This window comes from Lissotriton helveticus, chromosome 10 (assembly GCF_964261635.1).
Source record: "Lissotriton helveticus chromosome 10, aLisHel1.1, whole genome shotgun sequence".
Taxonomy (NCBI): Eukaryota; Metazoa; Chordata; class Amphibia; order Caudata; family Salamandridae; genus Lissotriton; species Lissotriton helveticus.
This window is the reverse complement of record NC_136071.1, coordinates 247,778,392-247,798,511: the sequence shown is the minus strand read 5'-3', so window position 1 is coordinate 247,798,511 and position 20,120 is coordinate 247,778,392. Positions and strand designations below refer to the sequence as shown.

The 20,120-nt window shown below is 42.5% G+C and overlaps 1 protein-coding gene across 2 annotated transcripts in view; it reads right to left on the bottom strand.

The window, feature by feature from the left end:
• Positions 1 to 12,087, bottom strand: part of LOC144786218 (palmitoleoyl-protein carboxylesterase notum2-like) — a 60,384-nt gene extending 48,297 nt beyond the window's left edge. The window contains exons 1-9 of one of the 2 annotated variants that reach the window (XM_078665245.1): positions 11,843 to 12,087; positions 10,524 to 10,777; positions 9,807 to 10,139; positions 9,665 to 9,717; positions 8,957 to 9,052; positions 8,792 to 8,852; positions 7,909 to 7,967; positions 7,719 to 7,821; positions 3,047 to 3,238 (exon numbers count right to left, since the gene is read on the bottom strand). In XM_078665245.1, coding sequence (XP_078521371.1) covers positions 3,047 to 3,238; positions 7,719 to 7,821; positions 7,909 to 7,967; positions 8,792 to 8,852; positions 8,957 to 9,052; positions 9,665 to 9,717; positions 9,807 to 10,114 — 872 coding nt within the window. In that variant the 5' untranslated portion in view covers positions 10,115 to 10,139; positions 10,524 to 10,777; positions 11,843 to 12,087. Of the gene's footprint in view, positions 1 to 3,046; positions 3,239 to 7,718; positions 7,822 to 7,908; positions 7,968 to 8,791; positions 8,853 to 8,956; positions 9,053 to 9,664; positions 9,718 to 9,806; positions 10,140 to 10,523; positions 10,778 to 11,842 lie in introns of those variants that run through there. The other variant, XM_078665246.1, reaches the window with a different exon arrangement.
• Between the last annotated feature and the right edge of the window lie 8,033 nt (positions 12,088 to 20,120).

Sequence of the window (20,120 nt, the reverse complement as noted above, 5' to 3'; positions counted from 1 at the left end):
GATTTGGAGGAGGGCTACTAAAATGTTGGGTGGATATGTTGCTGTAGAAAAGTAATACTGCTGGATACGGAAGTGAAAATGTTGCCCATTTTTTTCAAAATGTGCTTGCAGGAGAACCCAATGGCTGAAACCCACTGTCAGATAGAAGATCAGATGAGACTGCTAGGCTTACTTAGAGCAGCGTATACCTGATATTACAACATTCACAGTCCACCTAATCTCTAGCAAAACTGGGCGAGGCAATTAGAACTCCTTGGTTAGGTTGGATCTTTATGACCACTAAAAGGTGCGAAACATGTCGATTTACTACTCAGAGTGAGACCTCAGGGAGGCTACTCACGTACAACTATGGGGTACTTTTTGACCCTACTGTAGTGTACTCACTCCCAGAGTTCCTTATGACCCTATTGGTAGCATTCACCTGCAAAAAGGCTTTTAGTCTGACAGGGCGGTCCAGTTATTAAAGAATAGTTTGTGACCTCCCCCATCAGTTTTAATCCACATTTTCACACTCACTACACCACCCCACTACAATCTTTCTTGCACTCATCATACATCTTTTTTCAACAAAAGACCTCAGCTAAAGTAACCCTTCGAGGGGCCCGTCGGGCATTGAGGTGCCTGCCTAAGGGGGAGCAATGCCCTATGAGGAAGCATGACATCCTCTGGGGATGTGTGAGGGCAACATGAGACAGTCTTACTGACTGCCATGTGCCCTTACTCTAGTCCCACACAATCTGATTCTTTTCCTCCTTCTCTAGGAACAGCAGCCCTAATTTTGTAAATGTGAAAAAAATAAGTGCCAGGGCTCTCTTCAGGAGGCCACTGCAGTGTGTACCACACACGGCCCCTGCGATACTGCCAATGATAGTAACATCACAGCTACTAACCATTACACTCCTACAAGTTTGGCAATTCAGACTATTACATGGCCCCAAAGCTATAAGAATGGCTTGGGCAGCAGGTAATAGTAATTTTTAATGTATATTGCATTAACAATTAACTGCTGTTGTGCTTATCTGTAGATTAGCCAGACAGCGTCGCCTTGTGGCAGACTGTCACAAGGTGCGGTGTTGACAATTACGTGCCGGTGTTGAGCACCGGAAAACACGGGCTCAAATTAAGTACTGATTACAGGCACTTCTCAGCAGACTCACAATGTTCCCAGAGGGAGGATACCAGTGTTTCTCAGAAGGACCATTCATTTCAGCAGGGAGCACAACTTACTCCGCCACTCGAGCATTTTCAGCTGCGTGCTACTGGCTAGGGCTTCGCTACTGTCTAGGGCTTTGCTTTCTGAGCTCCTTGGGATGCCGTGGTACAATCATGAAAACCCCTAGGACCCTTTGTGCAGTGAGCCTTGGAGAGATGGGTACTTTTCTTCTAAGGTACACACCGAACACCCTCCAGGGGCACTTGGCAAGGTATAACACAGTGTATAATTTTAAATTTGTGAAAGGTTTAAAAGAGAATATCCACACTGACACAGAGTACACCCTGGTACACAGGGTGGGACTGATACAGAATATAGGCCTCTGCATCAGATTAGAAATGGCCTCCATGGCGAATCGGATAGCTTAAAAAGTGGCCCACGTTTGCAAATCAGGTTAATTTTAAACTTGTGAAGACACTCTCTAGAAGTGTTTTGCAAGGCGTGGGAGACTGCATGCGATTGTGCTTGAGGCAGACAATGTTTGTGGTAATATCAGAGAAACCAGTCCTGCAGACTATAAAACAGGTTCACAAACAGCCAAAAAAACAGCCCACACTCTGCCCTGTCAGAGCAGCCTTTATGACACTGTTGGATTGCCTTTCAGGCAAGGCCTCACCATCGCTCTTATCTGCATGGGCCGCAGCTGCTGACCAGAGGCATTCAACCAGTGCTCCTCACCATTAATCAAGAAGCAGTCCACACTGCCCCCAGTGACCCAGCACATTTTGGATCTGGGTTTAGTGGTGAGAAGAATGGAAGAATGTTTCAACAAGGCCAAGGGGCCCCAAACGTCTCCTGGTAGCCCCAGTCCCCTCTACTATGGTCCTTGGTGGTGATGAGGCGTTGTTCATGGGCCATCAACAAATCCCAAAGTGGCCTCAGCACCTGTGGGCTGTAGTCCTTGCGGCCAGACCGGGCTCAGATCTCAAACAATTCCCCCAGTGACCTCTCACTCTTTCACCCTTGCTCTAGGAGAGCAGAAAAGGGTGAAGGATAAACGCATCGGTGATTGTTAAACATCTCTGGGAGATCATTTTCATTGGCTGTCAAGTAAGATCGCTTTACAAAGACAAAACATTCTCTGAGTTAACTGAGCACTGGCTGCAGGGAACTCCAGAAATAGTTCTTGTTGTCCCTTCCACCTACCACCCATTGTTGTTTGCCTTATCACACCCGCACTGCTCCCACCACAAAAAACATTGACAAAGCAGAATAGTTCTTGTATATGCAAAAGCTATTTGGCTTTTTCAATGGGTTATTTTTAGTCATAAAAAAGGGTGATGACGCGGCCAGTGTTGACCATATCATAGAGATTTTTTGCTTTTCAGTCATGCTACACAACAGTGCACAGCAGCTGCTCTTGCTCTACAACATGGCTAAGAAAAAAATACAATTGAAAAAAAATAGATCTCGCATAAGTCAGACCTGATGGAATTTGCCAATGCTTGTTCATGCTAGAAAACAATCCATCACCTTTCTTCTCCCCTCTCGTTACTTTTCGTTATTCTATCATTTCATTCCCTCTTTTCCCTCTCTCGCTTTAGGAATTTTTAGCACAATCTGGCACCACTGCCTCCATCCCAGACGTAGTTTGGCAGCAGAAACACTATTTTGCATTTTCCCTGCCAAATTACATCAGTTTTGGGTTTAAGCGAAATATAGACTGGAGTGGCAATCATACTTGCTTTTATTTCAAGCGTGTTTACCATTCAGTGATTTCTCTTCCAAGTGGATGCTTACTTCAAGGACTGTATGATCTTCCCAACGCACATTTCCTCCCAACAAACATTCCAAAACTTGAAAAATTACATTTGAAGGGGCCCTGTAGTGTACCTGAGGCCGTTCTTGATGGCATCTATCGTGGTGCAGTGCAAGGCATCAACACACTGAGATGGGTTGAGTGGTTTCAGGTCTAGGAACCATCCAGAGTCCACAACGCCGCGTACCTGCACAGACTCTGCCACCATCTCCTGCAAGGCCGCGGCCACTTGATCGATGTTCAGCAGCACCCCAAGAGCACCGGCACTGTAGGGAGGGCAAGAACTTGATTAGGGTGTGGGCCCCTCCTGTCACATTCTGTGTAGGCTACTTACTGGGGTACTTAGGAAATACCAATAACCATATGGAAAAAAAGCACAACTCTTGCTCTGCAGCTGGGTATTGGGCCTACAGAGCAAACAAAAAATGCAAGGCAGCTCAAAAACTGATCATTGTTCTTTTCCCTACATTAGAAATACTTCATAGTATTTCATACTTATATCAGGGCACATATTTGCATTAAGCCAATGTTTACATCAACTGTATAAAACGAATCAAAATTGGTTACAATATGATAACTGTGTTGATGTCTATGCAAGACAAGCGAAAATATAATTTTATCTTTTTCAATTATTCTATCAGTTTGCAACCTTCCCTACAAATCCACCCTTTCTGGGAAAACGCATAGAGCTGGCTCCTTTCTGTGCTAGCTGCAGCCTTCTGATAGACGATTATTACCATATCAAAAACAGGCATTGATCGACTTTCAAGAAAGTACTAAAAATATGGGGCTCTACTTACAGAAACTGGATACATGCACAGATCTTCCAAGTAACATTTGTAAAGCTTTTCCACCAAAATATTGTGATTTAAATATCGCCCTGCCAAAATATTGAGTACCAGAATAAATTGATGGTAAGTGCATAGGTAAAAGTATAGAGTTACTACGCGTGACTCCAAATATATGTACTTTGGTGCTATATATGCTCTCAAGGTGCATAGATGTTGAGTGAAACTAGTCATTCTATATTTACCAACGTAAACTTACCTTTACAAGATTCTGGTCATCAATATTTGTGGACTCTATATTGTCAGACGAACCTTTGCAAAGATTTATGTATTCCAGAACCCAAAGCAAACCGAGGATTATGTCATGGAGACCTACACAAACTATAGATTTCAGTGAGTGTCATGGTCCACTATGTATTCCCCAGTGGCTTGCTAGTAAGATGGGCAATCTGCTGCATTATGCAAGGTGAAAGGTGGACATGCGTGTTTTCTAACTAGCGGTTCTCATGGGGAAAACATTTTTGGCAGTGGAGAAATCTATACTCCTGGCGCCCTATAGAATATAGTCTTGTTCCCTATGTTTTGTATACTGATTTACTTCTGTTCTTGTCTATAGAGTGCGCAAAATTACTTCCAAAATATATGTGGATGCCCATAAATGTTTGGGATTTACTCCAATGAACGATATGTAAAACTCGTAGGTTGCTTGCAAGAATATATCCGATCTATGGGGGAGAAATCATGTCCCCTATTCCTAATTCTATGAATGATGGGGGTCTTATTTTACAAAGAGATTAGGTCATAGGACCAAGTATTTCTTAAGGAGCTCACTGCCGGCACAGGTGATGGCTGGAGTTGCCTAGTGTTGATTCTGCCTCATGCCTCTTTCTTCCACCACCCCACACTTCCCATATCTTTATCTCACTCTTTCAGGTCCTTTTTCATCTTTGTCTCTGTTTTCCTATGTCTTCCTCCTCCTTTGCCCCCTTTCTGCCTTTCTCATAGGCGTGTAACTACCTTTTACATGTTGGATTGTAGTACTGAATACAGAGTCTGCGAATATAGTGATTCTAGAATATCAGGGGCAAAATATCGAAGACTAAAAAATGTGTATATATATATATATATATATATATATATATATATATATATATATATATATATATATATATATATATATATATATATATATATACATACACACACACACACACACACACACACATATATATATCGTCACGGTACTTACATCACAGCACCTGCTCCTTCCTTTCACCCTCCCGCAAACCAAGCACTCCATAAAAAGTGCTAGTGCAATACACACATCTTCATTAACATGACTAAAGACAGAAGTATTACTAAATCAGAATTGTACATAATATAGAACTACTCTTCTAGGAGCATCCTTATAAACAATGGACCTGATTCACAAAGGGCCTCCACACTCGTAGCGCACCGCAGCTGTGGGAGAGTCTCCCCACTTGGAGGGGAATTGCCACAATGAGAATTCTCATTGTGGTGATTCTGCCCGAGTGCCGAGATTCCCCAGTGACTGTGCGGCTTCCAGCACGAGTGAGGAGACCCTTTGTGAATCAGGTCCAAAGAGACGTAAACATGGGTTACAACTTTTACTGCCCTTGGAGCCCAGGCCCCAGCAACATTTTATTTGTATGGGCTTGTGGATCCTAAGTCACCTTAAATGCAGAACACAAAAGTGTTCAGAAGACAAGTCTGTTTACATATGTAGAGCTAAGGATCTTGGGCCAGATGTACGACCATTTCATTTAGCACGTCGCAATTTGCGACTCATTGCAAGACGCAAATTGCGAGGCGCTAAATGAAATGTACAACAGTGTTATTACACTGTTTTGCGTTTCTCAATGGGGTCGGAAATTGCGAGGCTCATTATTATTAATGAACCTCTCGCAATTTGCGAGCCCATTGGGAATGCCAGCCCTCCAGCCCTCAGCAGATCACCATGTCTGGGACTGCTTTTTAATAAAGCAGCTTTATGTTTTTTAAATGCTGCCCGTTTTCCTTAAAGGAATACGGGATCCATTTAACAAAAAAAAAAACGTTTTTGTTTCATTTTTTAAGGGCAAAATATTTTTGGAGACAGTCACAAAGTGGAAGGGGTCCCCTGGGGGCCACTTTAAAATTGCAACTGCAAGATGGTGGTAATTTGCGACTGTTTTGAAACCGCAATTGCGGTCACAAAACATTCACACATAGCATTGCGGATGCAATTAGGAAGGGAACGCCACTTCCTAATTGCGACTCGCAATTCCTTAATAGAGAGTCGCAAATAAATTGCGACTCGCTATTTAAGAATTGTACATGGCCAAAAGTGATTTTGCATGCGCAACCGGGTTTGCAAACCTGTTTGCGCACGCAAAATCACGTTGCACATCTAGCCCTTTGTTTACAACAAAGGCCTGGTTACAAAATTGTTGGTAATTCAGTTTCAGATGCAAACTCTCAAATTGGGCAGAATTTTCCAATCTACTAATTCCATATACGCTTTCTTCCAATGTGAGAATTGCTTACTGTGTGCACTATTTGCCAGCAGGATTCCAGGATTTTAAATGCGGAGGGAGTTTGTGCTGACAAATATACCTACATTTTAATTTCTGTGCCGAGGCACACTCATGGATGTTCGGATACATGCGCCTTGGGGCACCCTTTAGGGTCCGAGGTGCACACATTGGAGCTTCACACTGTTTGCAACAAGATACCCACCAGGATTTACCTGTCAAAAGCCTGTGGGCACATAGCACGGGGGAGGTAACTTGCACATGGGCAGATAACACATGTGCAAGTTGCCTGCTGCTAATTTCACGTGGGCTAATGCACCTTAACTCTGAAGTGACAGTTTGGTATGTTGCCACAATTAGGGCAACCACCTCGCTCCAGCACTTCACAACACTGTTTCCAGTACTGGTCTTTCATCTGATAACCGCGTGTTTTGTGGGTGCTGTGGCACTGTTTATATATCCACTGAGCCAGTTAGATTACCACACCTGAAAATAATGATTTGTGGGTGAAAACGTCAGGACTGGGGACAATGTCCATAAGGACCTGGAATGGTGGTTACCCTAGCAACAAAAGATCACTCATCGTTGAATTTGAAATATACATAATCTTTAGTTAAGTAATTTGTCACATTTTCTTTCCAGAATTCCACGTTTCTAAATGATGGCAGTTTTTCAAGGGATCAACGTGGGAGATTGCTAGGGATAAGTTATCCATAGGAGATATCCACCTTACTGAGAAGCACTTTGGCTATTTATTACCCAGTAAACTAGGTTAAGACCCAGGTTTAAAAAGCAAATACAATAAATATGACCCTTAGAAAGGCGACCTTATTACATACAAAAATATGTATTGATGCTCAACGAGCATTTCCTGTTGAAACATATTGAAATTTCTCGAAAAAGAAAAGAAACACTTTCAAGAGCAACATAAAACAATGATAGCTATTTACGTTACTTTGGAGAAAAAAATATTTATATAAACAGGGAAGAACCTGTCACAATATGAAAAGATAGTGGTTCGAATCTTATAGTAAAACAACATCAGGGTCTGACAGATTCAGGTAGCATGAGGCTGTACAGAGGTGATTTGGGATAAGTCACAAAAAAGATTTTCAATGTGTTACCTAAAAAACGCCACGGAGTAGGTTTGCGCATTGTTAGTCCTATGGGGTCATATCCATGCCAGATTACCCCCAGCCATGCTAGTGATTTCAATGTAGATTTATTGTGTGTACGTTCATCTCAAATTGACAGAATACAATTCTGGAATGGCACCAGGCCTCCTGGACCTATTTTGGACTCCTCTGCCATGGAAGCAATGGTATCCACCACTTGAATAGAAACCTGAGAAGTGGTCAGCAATGGCCAACAGGTTGGATCATTTAGAATGTGACCTCAACAACACAATTCAGCGCAACTCTTACCTAACTCCGGCCAGCATCACAATCTTGGCTTGTTTGATTCCTTTCGGAGCCAGATCTTTGATGACCTCCTGGATTATAAGGGAGCCCATGAAGGCATATTCAGCTAGAAAAAAAACCAATGTATGTGTTTGTACAGACTTTTCACAGAAGAAGAATGCCATGGATTTGTGCAGTTGTGCGGGGTACATACCTGGGCCAGATTTGGCCAGCGTCCCGCTCCACATATCACTCGAGCAGTATGGAACATACCTACACATAAACAGGTGGTATGGGGAAAGAAGAAAATCAAATGTGTGACTTCAGCTGCAGAATGTCTCCAATGTCTATCATTATATGAAGTACTCTCTAAGATTGGAAAAACAAGCACATGATTTCATGTTTTGTTGTGGTGCAGGTGAAAAAGCCGCTCGCACAGCTGTTTCACATACGCATGCCATGGACTCCATGGCTGACAGTGTTTGCCTCCCGTCACGGATTAATACTGGAATACCGCTCCAAATAAGAGTCACGCATTTGACTTCAATACTTTTATCATAATAAAAAATATAGATTGTTTGGGGGTGAAGATGGTATTTTTTTAATTTGCAGTCAATTTTGAATGGGATTAGCCCCTTCATTCTCTCACTCTCTAATCCAGCCACCTTCCTTCTTTGGTTACATTTTTAGGTGTCACCTGACAGCACTAGTGCTTGGTGACCTATTGTTACGAATTCTTAAAAATAAACATAGAGAGGGCTTTGGCTCCAGCCAACGAAGTATTGTTGTCTGACTTCTTGCTATTGACTATTTGGTGTATGATTTTGTCTATGGAGTGCTTGCATTACAGTGTACAAAGGATTATTTTGCATTACATATCTATAGAAAAAGATTTTTTTTTTCCCAGTGGAGCAGACTCTTTTTTGATGGTTTAATCAGGATTCGAAATACAAGCCAACTAGCTTTGCCAATGTTGTTTATACGTTGAAAGGAGCTTTGCTACGTCCGTTCAGTGTTGGTAGTATTTACAGCACAGAAAGTAGTTCAAATGCACGTGCATTTCTAAAAAACCATGATAGAAAGGTCTCAATACTCACACTACGTTGGCGTTCCACCAATAAGGATTTTCATCTGCTTGTGCTGACAAAATGCCTGAACCTGCCGGTGAAAGACGGAAATTGCATTTAACCCACCTCTAACAAAAAAGGCACACAGCTTAATTCAAATCTATAAAATGGGCATAAAAAAAAATTGAAAAGCACCTTTTCTTGTTTGACTCCATTCAGAAGAGCTCATAAGCCTGCGACTGCTTTTGTATCTCATGTCACACATGTCTTTGCTAAAGCAAAACCATCCACCTGGGCAAAAACAAGAACCTCTGTTCAGAACAATGTGCAAGGAAGGGGTTCTTAAGTTCAGCTTCCAGGCAGATCTCGTTTTCAACACAATGAAACAACATATAAATAGCATCTAGGGCTGCTGTCCCACAAACAGTCGTTCATTGAATAGCTGCATCTGTTAATCAATACTGCCCGTGCTGTGATGTTGCCCTGGTGGTATATAACAACCCAAATCACCCAACATCATGTCAATGAGCATTCAAGGTAGTGCACAATCACTCCGTCAACAGCATACAATTTGGTGCATAATTCAGTGCACAACAAATCACTTAACTGCATGGATGTAAGTCAACATATCAGTACAAAATAAATCACTCACAAGAATAAAACACAGCGTGCACATCAGTACACAATAAATCACCCAACAGCATGCAATTTAGTATACAAATCAGTACGCAGCATATCACCCAAAAGCATGCAATTTGGTACTCAAATCAAAACACAGTCATAAAGATCTTACAATTTGGTGTATATAAATCAGTGCATAACAAATCACCCAACAGCATGCAATTAGGTATACAAAGTATCTAACAGCATACAATTTTTTGTTTGCCCATCAGTACACACTACCTTCTAAGAATATGAGCCAGCGTTTGCTCCCCTTGGCTTCGCGTAAATAGAACCTGCAAACGGTGATTAGGAGTGAGATGAGCATATGGTATGAAATAATTCACCTTAAAACTAACAGAACAACAAGAATGTTAGCTCTTACCCAGCTGCGGTCCCATCGTTGCAGGTCACCAAAGTGTTTTTTAGAAACAAAAGCTTCATGTCATCAGCTAGTCTTTGGATCGGCTGCTGAGGAAGGAAAGGATTCCCCGGCTGAGGAGCCATGGCACTGTCCACTTGAGGGGGGACTGCGGGGACAACCTCCTTGGCATTGGCCGCATGCTCTGTGTCTCCACCGGGTGGAGGGCCTTTGCGGTTGGGAGACTTTGCACTCAGCTTGAGGTTGCGCTTGCTCTGTGACATCACCCCTTCCAACGCCATCACAAACAACAAGGGCCCCAAGATCTTCATCGCTGTTACGCGCAAACGCTGCCTCCTTGTGAAAACAGACCAAATCATTTAGCAAACCCACTTTTACTAACTTTGAGTAAAATATGATTCTGCACTATTCCTTCATATTTATTTCACTAAATGTTCCACTGTACCTGCAGATCCTTTATTGCTGCATTCTATCATGGCTACATCAGCCAAATGCATAAAAGCCCTTACCCACTATATTTCCCAGTCTTTGTTTTTAGCCATTTCCCTTGCTTGCTTGTTTTTTAATGTGAGTGACCAAAGAAATTCGTAGTCAAATAGATACCAAAAATACATACCAGCAAAATTACACAATAATTGCTTGTTCTGAAGAACAGCAACATGCATAAAAACAATTACATCCTTACAAAAATACTTCAATTATTCTGATCCAGAGATTTACCTTGAAGAAGTGTTTGTTGGCTGTTGAAATGAGTTGGAGGGGGAGGCAGGAGTAATGGCAGGTGGAAGGCTAGCCTCCGGTGCCCCGCGACAGACAAGACTAATCACAGCAGCAAGACCCACTCCAAAGCCAGTGGTCACTCTTCTGCTCACACCGCTGAAGCCAAGTGGACCTTATATTGCCTTCATCTGGAACACATTGCTTCCACCTTGGATTCCTTTGAGCTTTGGCCAAGGTTGAGCAGATGACAGGGGCTGGAAGGAAAAGATACCACACACAGCTCTGAGAATGATTCAAACCTTGCGTGCAGCTCTTTCGTCTCAAGACCCGCCTGCCTTGGCTGTCTACCACTTGATCCCTATGGCTGATCGGCCTTTCGTTCTTACAATATGTTCTGCGCTTGCATTGTGCAAATGAATTCCCTGATTCCAGACATTAGATCATCCGAAATAACAACTGTCACAACATAGACATGTGTTAAGGTTTCCACATTCCGTAGTGCTAAACAATACAGCCAGCACATGTAACTGTGAACACATTGTGACTGTGGGTATCCACAGGGTAAATCTGTAAGAAGTCAGTTTGTTTTCATGGCTCTCTATTATGCCACAGAGCTGACTATATGATTCGTCAAGAAAGGTTAAATAATGCAGCACAATGTAGCACATTCTGTGGTATTATTATTTCATCCAGTGTTTTGTCATGTTAACACACATTAATACTGTCTGGCAAAAGATTTAATAGTAGCAGTTAAATACAGCCATCGGAAACTACATGAGACCGGTTAACCTTTGTAAACGGTCTGGCATAACTTGATACCACAGGAGGTGCTTTAGTAACTTTGGTCCTTTTGAGGCAAAAACATATTTTTTTAATCTGCAAATCACGCTGTGGATGGTGGATTATATGGCAAATGTGGTCAATCCATAACGCTGTGACCACACAATTAGTTAATTCCAGTGACCCTGACTGTGAATGCAGTCAACAATAGACAGATTCTGTGAACCAGAATCTAAAATATGATGCAGGGCAATGTTTTTATTACATAACAAATATGAGCAGGCCACACCATTTTATGCAACATTTGGATACGATTAAGAGTCAATAAAACGCGTGTATAAACGGACAAAAGGGCCAAATAATTGTGAAAATAACCCCTCACCAATGTCTTTACAATATTTAACGCCACGCGATATCCAGAAGGGAATAACATCCTTGCGCAAGTAAATTTGCTCACATCACCACCAGCTGAAATTTGTAAAATGAATATTTCTTTCCTACCAAAGAGGGAAAAGTAGAAGATGGTTCCGTCCAATTACCTTTGCCTGCGGAGATACAACCTGTCCCTACGGGAGCCTGCGAGGAATGACCATGACGGGGAGAGAAGTTGCACTCTGAGGAAGAAACCACTGCCCGTTTGAGACTGACGTGCATAGTTGTGGGATAGCTGTAGGGTGACTCATCGATCTGTAAAGGGGACGGCGTGGCCCTTCGCTCCCGTAACTCCTCAGTGAGAGGCAGGCAGGGCAACGGTTTTCACTGCGCAGTTAATTCCCTGTGGCTTCAGCGCGCGACGCGACGCTGGCGCGAGCACCCTGAGCATTCCCGCGCAGCGGCACCAGGGGGCGGGCTTCTGTACTCAGCAGCCAACGATGCCCCAAGGGTGAACGTGCGCTTTACAAAGAAATACCCGTTATGTAAACGTGTGCTTTACAAATACACCTTACCTATGAAAGAGATTTTTATTGTGTACTTGTCCTTTTACTTCGCCTATTACAGCTATAGAAGGACCATCACTAACATTTACGCAACTTGCTGCCACTTGGTACTTCTGCCCAGTGGTTAATTTCTAAAAAATGTAAAGGCGAGGTTCTTTCTCGTCAGGAGGCAGCTTGCACAAGCCCATGTCTCCTGTTAGTGCTGCCTAAACAGAACCAACTACTGAGGCCTTTAAGTGGGCCGGGTCTCACCGGTGCTGAACACCGGCAGTTTTTCAAAGAGAGCCTTGAAACGGGCCTCTATCGTGCTCTGTTTTGTGCCCTGGCACAGGCGGCCCTCTTTTTTCCTGGACTGCAGTGACAGCACGCACATGCATGTGTGCCTGCTCGGACATCCATGTGAGCCTGCTCACACTGCTCACTTCTCACTAGTGCAGAGGTTATGGCATGACGTCATTTCAAGTGAGCCTTGTAGGGGAAGGGAAATCCTTTAAAGAGAGGCATTTTCTCTCTTTTTTTTTTTTTTTTTTAGTTTTATATAGCTGGATTTCTCTTCTCTTTTTGAAACTCAGGAGCAGCAACATTGTCGTGGTGTCACCAGGGCTTTAAGTGGAAGCTTTTTCAATACTATATACGAGCCTTAGTTGCTGCTTATTTATCTTATGCAATTAACAACCATTGACAAAGCCAATAGTCCTGCCATGTTGTATGAATGATGTTACTTTTTGTATCATATATCTGGATGCAATTACAGAAACAGCAAAATACAAGTCGGGCGGCACACTATGCTAAGCACAGATTTTTAGCTTATGTGTTTTTTAAGCCACACCCTTAATGACATTGGCCACGCCCCTTTGAGAGACTCCCCAGTTTTTTCATCCCACTTAAAGCCCTGTAGCTACTAACAATGAAAGTGGGGAGAGGATGTGGTCCTAATGTCCAGAGCTGCTGACTTCATAGCTGGGGAGCCAGGTTCAAGTATGGGCGTCAGATCATGATCCTGTAATTATGGGCAAATCATTTAATCTCCCTGTAAATGAATGTGCTCCTGAAAAGCATCGGTGTTAATGATTGCACCAGAAACCACCAGCTCAAATTAAGCACTGCTTATGCGTAATTCTTAGCAGATGTCTACCAGTTACAAAATTCTGCATGGCATATGGGTAGCCAAGCAAAGGGTTTTGAATTAGAGGCCTCTCTTGGCTATCAACCCTACTAAGCAAAATTTGGCACCAGCTCCAAAACTTCATGACAAGGACTGGAGGTCTGGGTGGGTGGGAGGGGCAGAGTACATGCCAGGGCCTGTGGTGCAGTGGCGCATGCTCTTTCGGAGATCACTCCAGAAGTAATTTTTCTGTAGCTCATGATCCCTGCTAAATGCGAGACATAAAGAACGAATGCAGAAAAAACGAAATTGACCAACAACACTGCTCTCCATAATCTGGATGTTGTAAGCCCCTCCCACTCATGAGCCCCACTGCAACTGCACCTGTTGCACTAACTATGGCTGTGGCCATCAGTAGCAGATAATCTTCTCTTCATCTTCCTCTTTCACCACTTCCACCCCCATACCAGACCATAGCTCCAATCTTGACAGGGGCTCTATGTACTAAGAGAGTCATAATTGTGATTCACGGGCTTCAGTAATGATAGCTGCTGCTACTTTCTTCCAAGTAGCTATCTCTTCTGCTCTTTGTTAAAAACCTGTGTCTCCACCTTGCCCATCTCCCTCCCCGTCATCTCTCTCAGGCCCAAGCTAAGGTGTCTCTTTTGTTTTACTATTTCCCTAATTTGGGCCATTGATCCATTGACCAAAGCAACACTGGCACAGCAAAGATACACCAGACCCTAATACAAGCTAGGAAGTATAGTAAAACAACGATATCAGGGGTTTAGCTAGCCTCTCATACTTCTAGGTCACGGTGCCACTGCACCTGCAGCACCAATGATACATGCAGGCTATCTCCCCTTCCCACACTACTGGAGAGTCACTCCTAAGCTTAACGCCCAAAGCAGGCTATCTACCCTTTGTGTAAACAAAAAAAGAAAAAACACACAACTTGCATCTCTGTTGCTTGGGCCCTGTGTCCTGCTCAGAAAGATTGGCATGGGCCCTAATGCTAGCAAGGAAAGTTCGCATGTAAACAGAGGTCAAAAGTGGGTGGAACCAATGGTGACTAATGTGTCCATGCTTTTTTAATTTTACAAAAACAGTTCCCCAGCGTTTAAGAGTTCGCCAACAAGACAGTTACGAAATACATGTTATGAGCTTACCAAGAACACACAGGAGCTCGGAGCCTGCTTGTAGCTTACCATTGGCTGGCTCTCCTGGCACTCTTATTTGTGTGCTTAGTATTTGTATCCCAAATTGGCAATCTCTTGTTTGTCCTTCCAATTGAGCCTAGCCTTTTTACAATCTCTTTTGAGTGGCTTACTTTTATGGTTCCACTATTTGATTTTGAAGCACAATTTTTTTGTTTTGGGTTAAACACTCCATGGGAGGCACACAATATGGTGACGGTGCCTTGCAAGCACCGTCATCCATATTATGATGCATGCGGTGTGCATGCCTTTCCATTGTGGAGTCTCCGCCATGGAAAGGCATGCAGTGACTGACATTGGGGGCCCGTCGGGGGCACCCAGGGGAGGTGGCTGCACATCATTGACATACACAAGGTGGCATGCACCGCGTGGTGCCTGTCACGTTGGGCATTGCACTGCACATCTTGCTCCCTTAACATTGCGGCGGGTGCTGCTTACAGCACCGCCCTCCACAACTGTAATGGCAAGGATGCGCCCGCCAGTGTGGCGGGCGCATCCTAATTGGCCTTGCGGGACCACTGCACCTCTGGCGGTCGATCCCGCTGTCCGTTACGGTGGTGGGCAGACAAAGTCCGCCTGCCATCGTAATGGGGCCCTAAATATTTTTGCTGATGCCTGTTTCACACTGTCTGAAGTGCAATTTTAAAATATTGATGCATATTCACATTGCTTTCTGTGACAGGGTGGGACCTCATAACACGGAAAATATCTACACATTTACAGTTTATGAGACTAACAGACTATGTGCCACTAATTCCTCCAAGGATAATAAATAGTCTGCTGAAGTGTAGATTAACATAGTATATTTCAGTAACCTTACTCCATAGTTGCACCATAAATGTTTTAGCTGTATGATAATCATAACACATATATAATATATCAATAGTTTGGTTGCCTCAAGACAGGCATGTGCCAGCTATTAGAACTTTCATCCTGTAGACAGAGAGTTAGGTGTCAGAAATAACATATTGTACAAAAAGTACAGAGTGTGTGTCATGCTAGATGATCAGGATGTCAAATGACCCTAGGACCATATTTTTCCCAGGTTGAAACAAGAAGTTTATGTTCTAGATCTTCTTCACACAGAAATTCAACATTAATTCTAGGTTTGTTCTGGACATATATTATAAGCTTTTGCTACCTGTAGGAAGTTTTAATATCCCACAAAGTGTGAGTATGAGCTTGAGCTGCTTTGCTCTGTACATCTAGAACCGAAGGATAATGCAAAGTCTTCCTAATAGATGCTCTTAACCAATCATATATATGACTAAAAGAAATCTGGAGTATCACAGATACGTTTATTTATCCAATTGTGCAAATTAGCAGTTTATTGTGGGGGATAGTCTAAAATTATAAATTTCAGAATGTGAATTCATAATAAAGGGTTTAGCTTGGAAATATGAATAGTTAATCAATTCAATCAATTAATCAAGCACTCGTATTTTTGTATCTTGCATACTGTATCCTTAAAAACAAAGGGTTCAAACAGGGAATATTTTAGTCTTTGCCTTATAGTCTGACTTCTAGTGTTATCTTTTGATAGTAAGGGCCATACTCTTTTAAGAGTGAAGCAGGGCAATATTTAGTAAAGGCAGGGAACTTGACACCCCCGTTAATTGTGTGTCATTTAAGTTTATCTAGTGAATCACCGGCGTTCTTTAAATTCCATAACATTTTTACGAGTAAACTATCAATTTCTTTGCAAAATGTTTGAGGCAATTTGACAGAAAGCATAGGTTTATAAAACTTTATAATGGGATAATGTCATCATTTTAATCATGTACAATCTCTCCCACCACCGACTCTGACTTTGCATTAGATTTCTTCCACATTTCCTTTTAAGTGTTTCCATAATGGAATTTGATTACCAGATGCCTAAACATTTAATTATAGTGTTATTCCAAGCACATTCATTGTCTTTAATTCTTTTAAGCAATGTTTGCTCAATGGCATGGCTTTAAATATGTCAATATTTAATAAAACAATAAGAGGCAATAGAAAAAAGGTACAATTCCTAAACAAATGTTTGGAGGGAAGAGTATGGATCATAAATGTATAGTACCAAATCACCCGCATAGGCAGAACATTTTACTTCCTCATCAGTGAACTCATATTCAGTCATAGCATTGGATCTAGAGAATTTCTCTAAAGAAAGATTCTAGAAATGGTAAGAAAGGTAAATAGAAAATGGGACAACCTTGTCTTCTTCCTCTTTTGAGGGAATAATATGATGATGACTGTATATCATTTACAAATGCTGATGTTTTGAGAGAAGAGTAAAGTAGGATTAAATAGGGTAACATTTTTGTGTAACCCCTTCAGCATGAAATCCCGTCTGACATAATCAAACGCCTTTTCAGCATTGGATGTAATAATTGCTTCTGTAATAATCTTTCACAATTTAAGATTATATTTGAAGTTAAAGAGATACATAGGCTTCTAATCTAATTCTTACAAAAAGTTGAGTTTTAATCTTTTTATTGGCATCAAATATAGCATTGCTTCCAGGATGGGTCCTTTATTAGGTCGAGACTAGGCATCGCGCATGCTCTGTCTGCAAGACCTTTAGTTAAAGAATAAATGACTTTATGCCCACCTGCTGCTTACCATAGGCTCAGTCCAGTGTCCCTCTGCATTGCTGCCTCCTAACTGGTTTGCATGGCGAGGCGTCAGTTTCGTTTTTCCATAGACGAACACCGGCTAAGTACAATGTCCTTATAATTGCTGCACTTCTCTGTTGTTCGAGAGAACTCTGGGGCATATTATCAAGGGGGGGTGATAGGAAATTATCGCCGCTTTAGCGGCCGTTTTCGGCCGTTAAGCGGCGATACTTCTATCGCCCTATTAGCAAGCTGTCGCTAACAGCAGTTAGCGACAGCTTGTAGGCGATAGCGAGCGGTTTGGGGCCCGCTTTGCAGGTCAGCGATATTTATCGCTAATGACATGCAAAGAGGGCATACCCAACCTGTTAGCGACTGAAAGCAGTCCCTAACATCGCTATCGCCTATTACCAACACAGGCGTAGCGATGGAAATATTTGTGCTAAGCGCGAATATCTCCAAAAACTAACGCCTGCTCAGACCAGTTCTTAGCCATTATATCCAATGGGAGGTGGATATAATGGCTAAGACCCTGTTAGCGTTAATGCGTGAATATCGCTGTATTCTCAGTGATATTCACGGATTTTGCCGCTATCTCCGGGAATTTTATCGCTTTTGAGATAAACGTTGCTAATAGCACGTTATCTCAGCGATAAAATCTGGTGATGCGCGGCGATAAAAAAATTACCGCTAAGCCAACTTAGTGATAAATATCGCTATTTGTTGATAATATGCCCCTCTGTTTTTTATCCTGCAGAGTGCCTCTTTTTAGTCCGGTTCCAGTGGCACTCTCGCATAGGATCTGTCCTCGTTAGCCAGGTGCTGGAACTGGCACTTACGCCCCCCAACCCCTCACCCCCGTAGTCCAGTGCTGGATCGGCTGTGCCATGCATCGCTGGTAAACAATGAGCGCGTGGAATGGGTAGATAAAGCAGGAGTTGATTGCACATTTTTTCATGTGAGCCTTTCGCTCTTATTTCCTGTCATTCCTCCCCTCCTTTTCCTTGATCTGCAGCTGCTCCATTCTTTAGCTCACGCTTCTCCTCCTTGGGCCATCCACATCTTCTTCTGCTCACAATGTTCATCGTCGAAAATGTCATGCCTTTGAGGCAAACTATAAATATGGAACCCCTGCGTATACTTTACTTTTGCTTTTCATTAAAACCTCATCCTAGGCGCATCTTCTTTTTGGTCGCTTCCATCCTGTACTATCGTGGCTGGATGGGACATTCAGACTGCCCCTGATTAAAAGATCCTGCTGCCATATTCCTGCACTGTCTCCCAATAATCGGGAACGCTTCACCACCTCAAACATACCAGGGCGAGCCACTACACAAGGGCTCTCATTGTCATTGTATTTTTCTCTCCAGTCACTGGACCCCGCTCTCTCACGCCAGCACCAATTCTTTGCTCGCCTCTCACCCCTCCTCATTGTCCTGCCTGAGTTCTCTCTAGGTTCCGATCATAAAGAACGGCAAAATACTACAAGCTGCCTTCGGCACCAACACAAGAAAAGAGGAAGGACGCATGCATAGGCTGTTTTCCAGAACGCATACCACCGACAGTGGAATATCAGTCAGTTAACACACTGGCAGAACACTGGAACATCAGAAAAAAAAGTTTGCTCTCTACGTGTCCCATCAGCCCTTCATCTCCCCCCTGCCCCCCCCTCCCCCAAGGTGATAAAATAAGTATATTTGAGCTAGCCTCCTCGCCCCCCACCCCCCAAAAAAATAATAATCTGATACTCAGCCCAAGAAACCCATGGATGAATGCGCTCGTCATAAACACAGGTTATGTATAAAAAACTTACTCCTACATATTACAGCAATACATGTCGTGTTTAATGCAAAAGTCAATAAGGAACAATGGGCCATATGTATGAAAGTACCGATTTGCGATTCTGAAATAGCGATTTTTAAGAAATCGCTATTTAAGAATCGCAAATTGGTATGTATGTACAAATTCGCTTTTTTTTAGCGAATTTTTAGCATTCCTTAATTGCGATTCGCAAATTGCGAATCGCAATTAAGGAATACTTTCCCATTCATTTCTATGGGCCAGGAGGCCAATAGGAATAAATGGGAAGGTATTCTCAATTTTGCGATTCGCAATTTGAAAATCGAAAATTGAGAATAATTTCAAGGGTGCAGGGGTGTCCAAAGGACATCCTGTTGCACCCCTGAAATATGCATGGGTGCACATGTGGCCCTAAGGGCATGTATGTGCGTCACATGGCACTTTGAAAAATGCTGAAATGTGCATTTTTCAAAAGAAATTGCAACTTACCACCAACTAGAAGTTGGTTGTAATTTGCAATTCCTTAAGGGCATTTTGCTAATTTTCTTGGCTTCATACATTGCATTTAAGGAATCGCAAAATTTGCGATTCCTTAAATGCAATTGCAAAATAAGGAATCGCAAACTTTGCGATTCCTTATTTTGCATGCAGATTTGTGTGGTACATACCATTTACCGAAAATGCGTTCCCAAACGCTGAAATTCTGCGAATTTCGGCGTTTGCGAACGCATTTGGGCTTGATACATATGGCCCAATATCTGCTCTGATTTGCGTTTTTAACAAAATAGAATCTTAAGACTAAAATATATGCCAATATTTAATTTTGCAAACAGTACCCAGGAATACCAAAACAATAGAAAAACCAAAAACCAAGCAGCCTTATTACAGCGCAGCGCATCTCGGGAAACGAACCAATCAATTTTTCTCACTTTTCAAACAATATTCCAAAGCGACCACTCACTCCAGGAAATACTTTTGGGTTTTCTTAAATCACCCGCACGGCTTCGTGTCACAGCTTCATAGCACGGGGCAGACTAAACGGTACTCCTTTTACCTATATTGGAAGATAAAAGGTCGAGTAGGAGTTATTGCGTTTAGTTTTCAATCCACAACCAACCACTTCACTCATTGCACTGCTTTCCTAAAATAAACATATT